This window comes from Drosophila simulans, chromosome 3R (assembly GCF_016746395.2).
Source record: "Drosophila simulans strain w501 chromosome 3R, Prin_Dsim_3.1, whole genome shotgun sequence".
Lineage (NCBI taxonomy): Eukaryota > Metazoa > Arthropoda > Insecta > Diptera > Drosophilidae > Drosophila > Drosophila simulans.
The window spans coordinates 14,853,037-14,867,154 of record NC_052523.2 but is presented as its reverse complement, the minus strand read 5'-3'; the positions used below and the strand labels follow the sequence as shown (position 1 = coordinate 14,867,154).

General features: G+C 42.5%; 1 protein-coding gene across 1 annotated transcript; it reads right to left on the bottom strand.

The window, feature by feature from the left end:
• Positions 1 to 5,288: 5,288 nt before the first annotated feature.
• LOC6728536 lies at positions 5,289 to 9,847 on the bottom strand. Its single transcript, XM_039295356.2, has 2 exons — positions 7,285 to 9,847; positions 5,289 to 7,099 (listed from the first exon to the last, which is right to left on the bottom strand). Exon 2 carries the CDS (start codon positions 6,518 to 6,520, stop codon positions 6,053 to 6,055), a length of 468 nt encoding a protein of 155 aa, XP_039151290.1. The 5' UTR covers positions 6,521 to 7,099; positions 7,285 to 9,847; the 3' UTR covers positions 5,289 to 6,052.
• Between the last annotated feature and the right edge of the window lie 4,271 nt (positions 9,848 to 14,118).

Below are 14,118 nucleotides of genomic sequence, written 5' to 3'. Positions count from 1 at the left end.
CATCCTCGCCCCCTCACATCTTATGTTTGCCCATGCGTGTTTTTTTGGACCCAAGCCTCCCTCTTTCGAGGATAGTTCGAGCAGCGCACCAAAGTTTGTTACACGCCTTTTGGGAAATTTACAGGCAAATGAATGTTATCATAACTCCCACTGCTCCCCAGGAACCCCAACTCCGAAGGCCTATCCACCTACCAGTGACCAGCTTGTTCAACTGTAAAGAACTATGCTGTACAACATATCTGCCACTGCCTCATACACAATGATTCGTATGTGGCATCTTCTCGAGGACCCCCATTTCATTCGCCCATTGCGGTGGCAGCCCGTTGGATGTTTCAAAATCATATTAAAATTGATGAATGAGCCGCTAATTAACGAAACGCCGACCCGTCAAACGGAGCTAATGCAGCCTTTGTGCCTCTGATTTAAAGTGATCCATTTCGGCAGAAGTCGTCCCGACCTTTATGGATATTAATGACGCGCTTTTGTGCGTGGGTTTCGCTGACTAATCAGCTGAGATAGATCTGTCTCCCAGTTAGATAGCACTGGAAAAAATCATACCATACTTCAACTAAAGCGTCTCATTATTTGGCGGATATAAAATATATTACAATGTATATACTTTGAAAATAAATAGTATGTGTTTAAAAAAAAACTCCAGTTCCTTTGGTCACTTTTTGCTCAGTGAGTTGACAGTAATCAAATCAGATTTCGGAAGTTTTGAACTTATTCTTGATTGTCCTCGCAGGCTCGGAGGTACATGGTCCTCCTGCTCATCTCACGCCCCTTGGCAGCTTTCGGCTCTATCCTATGACAACAAGAAGCTGGAAAGATCGAGCAGGGCAGGCAGCCAAATGACAACAATGGCCAAATTTTAATTGAAAACTTTAATTTGGCAACAGAACGAAGTTTGCCTGGAAAAGCCGACCTGCAGGGTGAGGAAGTGGAGTCTGGATACTGGATTCTAGAGTCTGCATCTTGGTTGAGGTTTAGGTTTATTTTGTCGCTGCCGTTGCCATTGCCATCGTCGTTGTCATTGCCCTTGGCTACGTCTTGTGCAAAAAGGAGCAAAGGATCTGGGGCTGGGGAGGAATTTGCCAACAATAAAATGCCGAAATAAAACAAGAAATTCAGCTCGGTGTGTGCGCTAGAGTGTATTTACTTATGGCCAGACAGCATCACTCCTCCTGACTGTGTGTGTGTGTGTCTTCTGGATGTTGTCCTTCGCACGCTTTGGTCCTTGTGCATCCTTGTTTCTTGCTCTTGATTTCTTGTTGCTGCCTTTCATGGCTGCCTTTGCCTTTGCCGCTGCTGCATTGTTCAAATATATGCACATGTCCTTCTGCCTGTCAGCCAGATCCTTTTGCATTTATTTCCAGCGCTCTTATTTATTTATAAAGCCAAGGCTCGTAGCTGCTCTGAATCTAACTGCTTCTTGTTGGGCTGCCATGTAGCTGCCATGTTCGGTTCAATTGTTTGCCATTCTTGGCCATTGTCTGGACATCTCCAGTGTCCATTCTGAGGCCCCCCATCTCCAGTGTCGCTCTCCATCTCCAGCTCCAACTTGGCCTTACTCTTTTGTCTGGGCAGAGTGTGTGATTCTTGTTCATCTTTTGTCTGGGGCCCATTTGAAATTGATTTCTGAATTATTCACAAATTTGCGCCAGTCCTGCCTTCGTTTCGCCTCAATTGGCAGCCTCGCATTAGCCAATAACTTTGAGCGCCACTCGCCCACATCCTGCATGTCCTGGCCATAAGTCATCGGAGGCCGCCTCCTTCTTGCCGTTGGCAGCAGCTTGCTGTTGATTGCTCCATCGCCTCTATAGCCTCCACAGCTTCTCCACTCCTCTGCCAGTTCATCAACTCAAATTTTATGCATTTTAGATGAGTTTTCCTCACAGTTTGTTTGCAACAACAAGAAAAAACAGCAAGAAGGAACATTTTGTTTTTCGTTGTTATTTTTATGCAACTTGATGAAAAATTTCAACATCAACATCAAGTTTGGGCAAAATGTCAATGGGGTGCCTTGCCTTGGCCAGCTTCTCTTTCTCTGCAGTTTCGAAACTCAACCCGTTCGCCCAAGCCTGGCAGCATTTTGTGGTCGGATAAAAACAGGAGCGAATTCTTTAAAAATTTAAAGATTATTCTAATTCTATGATTACTATTTAAAAACATCTATAACTATAGCATTTACAACACACCTATTTCAAATGTTTAACTGATACAATATTAGTTCCCTTATTTCCATATTCTGGCGCCCAACAAATCCGCTCCATGTCCCCCCAGAAAATTCATCAACTTTTCTGCATTTTTACTAATTTCAACAGTTAACTTCCTTTGGTTTTCATAGTTAACTTTTACCAGCATCGAAAAATGTTGTGCCTTGGCAAAATTTGAGCAGAGCCACGGAGAAAGGCGGCCGAAGGATGTGGAATATCGGGAGGTACTTTGCAGGAGCGAAGCACGAATTTTCAACTCACAAGTTCAATAAAAGTTTCGACGCTCTCGTCCTTGTTGCAATTTTATTTGCTGGCTGGCGAAAATGCAATTTCCAGGACATGGCTTTTCCGTTCTCAGCCTCCTTGATGCTGCCGCTGCACCTAAGGCAAGAATTTTCATCCCGTGGCAAATTGCATAAAAGTGGAGCATGCCTCGAGCGGAGCCAAGCAAAACAGTGTCCTGGCCAAACTCCGATGCAGAACTTTGCTTTTCTTAATTTATTTTGCTCACGAGCTGGGCGAATTATAATTACCAGCCAACCCACCGAGCAACAAACAGCCAGTGCTGCATTTTGGGGATAGTGTACTGAAAGAAATCGTCAAGGCAGTTGTTTTCGAATATTATATACTAATAAAAAGCAGTGTGTCTTTAAGTATTGTATTATATTTTCTATAGAAATTATTTTTGAATATTAAATATTAAATAAAAAGCAGTATCGCTTTACTTATATTATATTTATTATAGAAAATATCCAATCTAAGTGTTGTTTTCCACTGTAACTACAGTCCAGGTTGGAGTTTCGTTTTGGGGTTCGCCAGCTCGATTTATTGGCTTGGCTGGCGCCGAGTTCGATATTAGTGGTCGGGGCTCTCAACAAATTGTGCAGTTAGGCAAACGCCTTCCTGCGGAAGGACGAACAGGACGAGGAGGTCGCGCGGCGGGACAGCCATAAATATTAAATATGATACTTTATGCACTGGACCTGCTGCTCGAACGGAGCTTGGCGGCTACTGCTGCTGCTGCTGCTGCAACTTATCAAATATTCCTGGCTGGCAATTGGCCATCATCTCTGGCGCTGCCTTGGCCACATCCTTGCAGGATATCCAAAGCGTGGCTGAATGAGCTTCATTTGCTTGCCCAGATACGCGCCGTATTTTGCATAACAAACTTTGAATGGGTCTGCGATGGGATGGAGCTATCCGGAGCGGAGCCCCAAAACTAATTAGTCGCGTAGTCCTAGTCGCATCGCCTGGTGTCCTGTAATGGCAAAGGCAAAGGAAAGAGGTCCTCGAGCGAAGACACGTGAGCTTGCTTTAATATTAATAGCTAATTGCGACCAACTTGTCTTTGGCCTCTACGGATAAGGGATATTTCGATTACATAGCAAAGGTTTCTTTCAATACACATAAGTTGACTAGTATTTATAAAGGTTTTTTGTCAATTTCTAGTTTAAAGCTCGAGCTAATTTCTGGTATTTCAAATTTATTTTTACTTTATATAACCATGTGTAATTTTCCAAAAATTGTTCTTTTCAGCCTGCATAGCAAATCCACTTGAAGTTCCATTTGATTCTCTAGCGGAAGCTGTCTCAGTCCTGGCAGGAAGCTCAGCCATGTCGCTGCTCCTTCCACAGATTCATTCGGGAGGTGGAACTTTGTAGCTCATTAGAATATTTTCTGCCCAAAAACTTTCCGCAGCTAGAGAGACGGCATCGAAAAGGACAAAAGAGATAAAAAGCAATTGAATGGGGCTAGTGAGGAGGCAAATCATGCATTTATTTATGGAGCAAGAGTAAAACGAGTGAAACGAGAAAAAAACGGCATTCTTTGTTGGCATTCCATTTAATTGGTCTACGAGTTGTTCCTGTCGAGACTTTGGACCAGCATATCCCGCTCCTCATCCGGGAAGTTTCCCAGGCTCCGCACTCATTGTATCTGTTGGCCGCTCTGCATCTTGCAACTGGTTGGCAGCGGCTGGGACCTGAACTGGTCCTGATGGTCAGTAACCTCTGGCCCAAGAACTGCAAGTTCAGCTTCCAAAAAAAAAGGGTAAAAACCTCCGAAGATGCTGCGCAGATCTCTCAGATTTTCTCATGATTTTCTTTGCTTCAAACTGGTCAGTGGCAGGGCTTGGACGGGTCAAAGGATTGACGGGCATCTAAGGGTGGTTTTTAACGGACAGCTTGGCGGAGGTATCTTTACCTTGTTGGGGTGTGTAAAATGCTTGACACGAATGTTTTCGAAAGATGGTATATTTTAGTTGAGCACCTGTCTGTCATTACAAGATTTAAATTAAAAGATTTTATAAAATCGACACATACATACGACACATACACTTTGGATTTGTAACTCACAAAAACCATTATTAGATTGTTTGTATATAGAATTATTTATTTATAACTTTAAGCAATTTTAAATATTGTATACCTCTTAAAATGTACAGAAGGACAACAATTTTAATAATATTTTAGGTATTCAATATTCGCTCAGTTTCCATCAAACTCTTTCAGTTTTTTGTGTTCCCTCAGTATTTTTCAATTTCGCTCCGTTTCGTTTGCGTTTTATTAGTAGCGCCCTCTGTTGTTTGATTTCCTCAACAAGTTCGGATAAATGGTTTAAGGGTTCAGCTTTCAACCACCAGGTGGTGGTTCTGCGGATAATTAAGTTATCCAGGAGTGAGAGAGCAGTATTCTCTTGGCGATATGGATAAAATGAAACCATATTTGTTTATTCTGTAGGTATTTATTATTATACTTCGAATATTAATTTTTGGTACAGCAACATATTTTAAAATAATTATTAATTATTATTGAATTAATCACATTTAATTTTTAACACAAATAATTTATGAATATGCTTTAGCCAAAATTATGAAATTATATATAAAATAATTAATAAACTAGTTATGTTTACAAAGTTTGTTTAACTTTTGTTATTTTTTTTTAATTTATCATATAATGAAGAAAGAATTTTAAATATCTTGCTTCGTGAGAGGTACTCCCAGCCAAACCTGATTGAATTTTATAAAAATAGCTTAGCAACAATTAATTAAAAGTACCCGTTGACCTCTCTGTTCCTGTTATATAGCCCGACCACTTCACGATATGCTTTTTTCCATGTTACCTAGCGAAAATCTTATTGGTGAAGGCGAGTCAAGGCGACCTCAAGCCAAGTCCTTCGTTTCCACCTATTTGCAATCGCGTTCGGTTTTGGTTTCGCATTCGTCGTCGCGCAGAAAAAGGAGGCAGAGATATAAAATAAATTAAAAGAAAGAGCCAGCAGCAGGACGAAGCCGCGAAGAAGAAGAGAGAAGGTCCTTGGAAAGAAGCAGGAGCAGAAGCAGGAGGCAGGCCAAAGCAAAGCAAAGCCAAGCAAATGCTTTGCATTTTTAAAATAGAAAAGGGGCGGAGCACATTTAAATGTGGCTTGGTTTTTTTTCGCCGGCATTCCTCTTCTTCATCGTCCTTGTCGTCCTTTTTTCACTTGGCTGCTGCCACTTACTCTGCAGTCCAATAAGACGAGGCCAAGGCAAGGAGGCGAGCGACAGAGACGCAGATAGAAACTAGTTGGAAAAATAGCTGAGATGGGGAGAAAGGGTCCTGGAAATGGCAGGACGTGCACTTAAAAGTATAAAAGGCAGCAAAAGAAAATTATCAAACGAAAACAAATATTAATGCCAGTTAGTGGGAAGGGGGAAAGGCAAATGCAAATGACAGCTGGTGGAATGAGTGCGAGAAGAAGTGGAAGTAGCAGAAAAAGGACCCAGTGACAAAATGGCACTTTGAGGGCACGTAACGATGGTTGAAAAGGATATGAAAGAATTTTCGCAAACGTAGTTAGTTCGGCTGGACGGTTGGTCTGCTGGGAAGTTGGGCAGTTAAGGTGGTTGGTTCAACAGCCGCTTGTCTGATTCTCGAAAGGACCAAGCCCCCAAGGACCGAGGACCAAGGACCAAGCGAACGGCACCGGACTGCATTCATTTGTAAATATTGTAGCCTGCAGGATACGTATGCAAATAACATTAAGAGCATCGCATAGAAAAATGTAATTTCACTTAATTTGCTCAAAAATGCAAACAGAGACGAGGAAGCACACACATACACACACACACACATAGAAACCGAACACACACCGACACGAAGGACACGTACACGGGCAGACAGATAACGGGCCATAACATGGTAGAAAGTTAAACGAAGATAAGAGCCAGAAGAAAGGAAGGAAGGAAGCAGCGGCAACAGGAAAAAGTCAGCTCCTGACAGGATATGAAGCGAAGGACGAGGGGCCAGCCCAGCTGGAGGCATTCGAGGACATCGAGGAAGTAGGCAGTTACTTCGATACGACGACTGGAGCGGGAAGGGAGCAAATGGAAATCGTTAGGGTGATACATAAGGTCATCTCAACAAGTGTTAATTCTTTAGCAAATCGCAAAGAAGCTGCCTTAAAACAATATTTAACGAACCTCTACATTTTGTACTGATGAAGTGAAATAACAAAGTACAAATTCTTGGTAACTTAACATTGTATTTTACAGATTTTTAAAAAAGGTGAATATGATCATAGAAACTAATTTAAACATTAGTTGTGATTTAGTGCTTTTTTAAAACGTGCTGCGTCCGTAAGTTTGCATTTATTTTCATGTTTTTATTTCTCTTGAGATACCCTTGTGCAGTAACAGCCTACTTTCGAGTATTCTGAGCCAGTATCCTTTAGGTCCTCATCCCCCTCGAAGTCTGGCCTGGTGTCTGGCGAAGCTAGCAACTCAATCGTGGCTGCTGCTATACGGGTGTCCTGCTCCTCCTGCTCCTTCGCTGCCTGCGTGTCTATGGAAATATCTTATGGCTGACATCTACGAACATCGTCGGACAACAATCGCATACTCACTGCAAAAAAAAAAAAAAACTAAATGTAATGTGTTTAGACTTGTAATATAAAACACCGTAAGAACTTCTTTTATTTAAATAATATACAGAATATAAATTTAAAGCAAAACCATTTCTAGGATAAATGTTTATTGTTAGCTTGCTTATATCTAAGTTTTTTTTACGGTGCAGTTGCACACACTTACAGTTGGGTGGGCACACCGACACAGAGGCAGACAGTCGGCCTTTGGCTTACATTTTAAGTGTCTGAGGCCTCAATTGCTTTACTGGCTTTTCGACTGCCCAGAGAAACGATGGCGATGGCGATGGTGATGATGATGAGGACGACGATGATGGGCTAAAGTCTGGGGGGAATGGACAGGTTGAGGATGAGGATGGCTGATGGCTGGGTTATGCAACCAAGGCGGTGAGTCAATGGACTCCAACTCGTTCACGTTTCACTTTGCCTTGGCCCGCTGGTCGTCCTTTGGTCCTTTTGTTGCACAATTTATCAGCGCTTTAACGTTCAATTCAATATAATGACTCCCCTATGCATAAAATGCCCGATGCACGAGGATTGGGGATGACGGTCGAGGAGGTCCTGGCAAGTGGAACGTCTGTGTGAACGAGCACATACTTTTTATGGCGCCATCGAGGGCTGGCAAGGATGTGGAGCGGTACTGGGAATCCTGAAGCCGTCGACTTAAGGGGAAGATTTTAATTTGCATTCGTTTGCTTTCGTTTGCAGGGCTTGCAGGATGTTGTTGCTCCTGGATGCCTGCCAGCCTATATTTAATCGTTTTTGCAATTTCTCGTGATTTTCCCCAACAGTTTTGTTCCGAGTTTGGGGTCTTCGTCCTCGCCGAACTTTTGCTTGGGTCCGGCAAATTGTTAAGTCGCCCATAAATTTGACTTGTTCTTGCAGTTTGGGGCTTTATGGGGCACCCACTGAGGCTATTTGCATAATGGTTTATAGAAAAGACAAAGCCGGGGCTTCGGATCTGGGGCTCTGGTTTGGGTTCCCGGGTTCTCCGGTTCTCGGGTTCCTGGGTTCTCGGTTGCTGGACAAAGAACACGGCACAATGCCATCCAATGCCCGGGTTGATTTTCCTCGGTTTTGTTGTGGTCTATATCGCCCACTCTAGCCCGTTTCGTTTCTAAAACCGGAAAACGAGTGGCTTTAAGGGCTCGGCTCCTTTGTCCGGCATCCTTGGCTCGAAGTTAAAACCATCAACCACTTAAAATAAATTAAGGCGACGCCATTTTCCTTTCGCCCCGAGAGCATTCAGCAAACAACCCCGAGCTGAGGACCAACGAGCAAGGACCAGGACTTGCAGGATACACAGACACGGACACAGGCACAGATGCGGACACACATCCCTGCTCTACCCCCAAGATGATGGTCTCCATGCGCCGTGTTGGCCATTACTTTTTCCAGCTTTTTCATTTATTTTTATATTTCTCCCCGTATATATGTATGTATAGAAACCCAAAGGGATCCTTTTTGCTATTAGTTTAGCAAGAGCTGCAGGGTTGGTTGTGGGCCCTGTCAAGTACAGTTTCGTATTCTTCTGCTTAAGCATAACGAATGTCCTCGCCGGGGACCACTGCCACTATGACTCCCACACTTCCATACCCATACCCATTCCCATTCCGGCTGCCACTTTTGGCCAACATAGTTGGTCGGACAATTCCCAGGGAGAGAAACGTCCTGGGCAAAAGTAATTTTTTACTGTTAGTTAAATAAATGCGAATGCGAAGCAGCTGCAGCAGCTGGCGCCGCAGCTTCCCAGGACCCTGGATCCAGGACCCAGGATTCAGCATCCAGGGCCCAGGACGAGGGCGTTAAAAGTTTCCACCATTTACTTGTGCCGCATCCTGTTCGTCCTGCCAGCCTTGTTTCACTTTTTTCCTGCTGTGTTTTGCCGGCATTTCTTTGGGGACCAGGACGTAGAGCATTGCCTTGTCTCGCTGGCTGAAAGACGGCAAGTGCCAGGACCCCATCTCCGCCCGGCTCGCTCCCACTCACTGGCTCCTGCCCGACGGCCTGGCTGGCAAGATAAAAAATTAGTTTGGCGAACAAGATGAATGCCTTTTGCTGATTAAAATTGCGCAGCCAGCGAACCGAAGGGCGGAAAAGGCAAAGGAAAACAAGGACAGCTCTTAATGAAATAATATGCGAAGGAAGTTAAAACTATACGCAAACAAATGCTGGTTATTACTCAAGCTTAAAGTCAATTTTTATATTATATTCCAGTAGTGACAGTGTATGTATATATGTGTGTTGATCTGTTTTCCGTGCCACTCAGGACTCGCCCGGTATATCCGCTGTACACCATTATTGGCCTGAAACGAATTAGAAACCGAAAATACGTTAGAGAGATGCCAGCAAACATTTGCGATTCGACAATGGAGCAACAATTAGAGTAATATTCAAATCGTAAATCATAAATGAAGCGATGGGTTGGGGCAACTGAAGGGCCCCGAACCTGTCTGGCCAATTATTTGGCCAATTGCGAACAATAATTTCCACGCAGGACACCTGATGGCCACCGCAGTGGGTCATCATTTTGGGTGAAAGGCCGGGTGGTGCGAATTAGTCGCGTGGCGAGGGCAACAGTTGAACGGTCAATTTTGATTTGCCATAAATTCAATAAAGCTTAATTGAATTATTGAACGGAAAACAGAAGAGAGCGCGAGCGGCACTCAACTGTTGCTTCTGACCCCCGTGATTCTCCAGTGGACCGGACTGGACTGGACTGGACTCGCTGGTCGTCGGTTGGGTTGTGCTCCATTTAAATATGAATTAAACCAATTTCGAGTCGATTAATGTCGACGGCTCTCCGCATTCGATTTCGTCTTTTTCTCTCTCTCTCTTTCGCGAGTGCACATTTCATTTGGTTTTTTATTTTTTGGCTGCAATTATATTTATTTTTGGGGTTCCCCAACCTTTCCCTCATTTCGGCTCGATGCCACTGCATTTTTTAACCGTTTTTTTTTTTTTTGGCTACCCGGCACTTTCGATTTCGCTGCCGCATCGGCACCCGGCGCCCAGATTCTGTGTTTCGGATGCGTATGCCCGGACAGGATCCGGGTGGCCGGGTAGCCGGGACAGTCCGGCTTATTAATGCGTGCATTGATGGAATACGCACACACCCATCCAGATGACCCACACACACGGACACATGCGTAATGCAGGCGGTGCCACTTTGTTTTTTATCCGTCGTTTTTATTTTTTTGGGAAAAACCCAAATAAAAATTGCATATTATGTAAAGAGCGGCGGCGGTGGCATTGCTGCTGCTGTTGTTGTTGTTGTTGTTGTTATTGTTGCTGGTGGTGGGGCGCGCCCGAAAAAAAAGTGTACAAAAATAATTCTGGGTGAAGGACGAGGACACTGGCCAGCCGGCGGGTGCATCCTCCACCTCCTCCTCTGCTGCTGCTCGGCATACGGGGCGTATGTGCGATGCTCGCTCATTTTTCTCGCTTTTCCTCATTCCCATTGTATGTTAAGCGATGGCTGATGATGGGTGGGTCACTGTCGGTTGGTGCACCCGGGGTAACCGGAGTCCGGCGTTTCCGCATGCATCATCACAGCTGGCAGACGAGCGGCAGACACCGGGCCACCTACCCGCCCAGTGTTCCAGCACTACCCCACTCATTAAGTGCAATAAACTGTGGACGGGAAAACAGAAATTAACTCCCACGCCCAAGGACCCAATTGGCACGGCAATTGTTTGCGTAAATCGCTTAATAAATTCCTGGGGATCTGGAAGGCATCTGGATTTATTTAATCAGCACTTAACATCATGAATTGAAGCAACTAAGTCAAATAGTTAGATGTAGACTTTTTCCTGGAAAACTTTTAAAGGGATATTAATTTTGCTGCTATAAAATGATTCCATATAAAAAATGGTTGACACTCCTAATTGATGACATAAATAAAAACGTAAATTGCAAAATCAGTCTTTATTTAAATACACGAATAATTTAATTCAATTAAATGAAAACTGGTAAACGCAAAATTGAAAAGTCAAAGCTCAATAAGTTCAAATTTTTTCTATAGATATGTGAACCTTCCATGGAAACTAACAATGAACTAAATATTGATTTTAATATTTTGCATGTGATGAACCATAAATTACACACCATCCTGACCAATAAACTGGAAACTTAAGAGGAAAAAGAATGAAGGACTCTCCATACAAAAGTCATTTCACTCGTCGAATTTTCCACAGCATACTTTTCGGCTGGCGACTTTTTTTGTAGTTTTTTTGCGAATTCGCCCCGGCGAAAGTATGTGTGTGTGCTGCAGCAGTATGCATTTCGGCGTGAGTGTGTATGTGTGTTAATGCGGCTCATACCAGAGAACTGCAGCCCGCCACTGGCACTCTACGTCCACCCGATAAACACTCGGTCTCTAGGCACCCCGTCTTTTTTGACACCCTACTTGCGGCAACAGAAAATATTCGGGTGTTTTACCAACGTTGTGTTTTTGTTACGAGTAAAAAAACCACCCGAGGCCTGCTGCGCAAGAGCCGTATGGGTGAGTGGACGCACAGTCAACGATCGGCCGCAGGTCATTTTTTGTACGCCTAAAATTTGTATGGGTGGAAGCGCGACGGGTATAAGAAATGAAGGGTAAAAGGGAATACCCAAGAAAAATTTCGTGCTCATGTCGGGTGCCACCCGTTTCGAATCATTGCCTTACTAATTTTTCACAAGTCGCTAGCTGAATACTCTAATGACAAATATTCTTGCATAAATTCATTTTTGAAATGAATTTTGTGACATTATGTACATAAATTCGGCTATTAGCATTATTACTATTACTATTATTTTTACTATAATTTACATTTAAATAATAAAAACGTTAATAATATATATAATATATAATAATATATAATATAATATATATATATATATATATATAATAATTAAATTACATATATATATATATATATTTATAATATATAATATAATAAAATATAATATAATATATATAATTATAATAAAATATAATAATAAGATGAAGGGCATATTTTACAAAGTATTCGACAAAGTCTAGAGCCACGCCGAAAGAATAGTGTGTAAACGTATGGAGTGTAAAACGTATGGAGTTACGCATCTTGTCTGTGACTCGACTATCTACAAGAGTAGATAGACTGATAGAGACTATCACCCGAATATTTTTAGAAACACACGAGTATTTTTGGAAACACCCAGGTGTTTAACGGTAAACCCACAAGTGTTTTTGTCACTCATCCCTTTTTAGGCATTTGTCTTTTTCTGACTGTTTGTCTTCTCTACCCTCCGTTATGGGTGCCGAGTATGATCGGCACACGCGACGCAGTTCACCGTATTGATTCGGGTGCGGGTACAACGGGGTGTCTTGTCTACATGTGCAGATGTATACTGTGTGTTTGTAAGTACCCGCGATGTGCGTGGCGGGTAGCACCCGCACACAAAATTGTTGGGTGTGAGTCGAGTGGTAAAAAATGCCACCCTTGCAGTTCTCTGGCTCATACACGTAATTGGCATTAAATTAAACGCCAGCCCCCCCAACCGCCCCCCATTTTCCGTCTGGTGTGAAAAAAATGAATGACCAGCCACAGTCTGGCATTCGTCTCTCCTCTCCAGGACACTTTTAGTTTATTCTTTTTTCGGCTGGCACTCACACACATCCGCATGCATACATACGCATACACATATACATACATACGTATGAATACGTTTGTATGGAAGGCTGTTGCATCTGCTGCTTATGATAATTGCCGGTTGCACTGCGTTTTCTGGCTCTCCGGCACGTGTCTCTCCTTCAACCGCCCATTCCACCCACTCGGTGGGTTTCTCTTTTTTCGGCTGTTTGTTTTTCGCATATGTGTGTGCGGGATTTTTTATCCTTTTTTTGGCCGTTCATTGACATTGTCAATGTCATTGTTGCCATTTGAGTTGTCGTCGTTTTTCGCTCATTTGCTTTTTTTCCCATTTTTTCGTTTGTATTTTTATTTTATATCCGCATTCTTTGCAGCGCATTTTTATTTTTATTTTATTTAATTGCAATTTGTTTTTTGTTGGCGCGTGCCACTTTTGCAGCGGCGCATTTTAAGTTCTCTTTTTTTTTGACACTTTTATGATGTTTACATTATGACGTCACGGGCGGGAAAAGTGCGCTCGTATATATGTGTGTGTGTATGTGGAGTGTCCCAATGTTTTCGTTTTGTCCTTTTTGGCTGAAAACTGATGGCAGGCCGAAAATCAGCTGTTTGTCTGCAGTTTAATTGACGTTTAATCGATGATTACTGCATACATTTCATCAGATGGATTTTGTGGGGAGTGTGATTTCATTTTGGGGCAATATTTGGATTGCTCACAGACTGAGAAGCTTGATTAATCTTAAATTTGGCTTAGCCCTTTTTAATGCAATAATAATTGTTGAACAAGGTTATAGTAATTATGTTATGCATTCAACTTGAAAGGTTTCTTTAAGTGAGGGACTGTGAAGTCATTTTTAAAGCCTGATGCCTTTCACCTAAATTATATTTTTTAAAACAAAGCTATGATATCTTTTATGTGCGATAAGAATTATAAATAATAGTTGGAAGGAGGAATTAATCGGGAATTTAAACTCAACTATAAAGCATTCAGATGGAAATGAAACATAAATTATAAGAAATTCATGAAACTTAAGCTTATATGTTGACTTCAAATTTAGTAGGCTCTTAGTGCAATTTAAATTGTTACGTGAAAATTAACTAAAACGTCAGGTGCATACACACATTTGATGTTTGAGTGAAAATGGTAAAAATTTAAGCAGGCGGATGGGGCAAAATTCCCAGGGCTGTGAAACAAAAGCAACAAATTTCCATCACACTTCAAAAATGTTGAATTTCATTTTTCATTTTAATGAATTTGTGTTGTTGCCGCACTGATGTTGTTGACGTTGCTTGTTGTTGCCGCTTCAGGTTGCCGCTGGGCGGGCGCACACGCAAATTACCTTATTTAGTGCACACACATCGCCGCATATAATATAATTTACTGT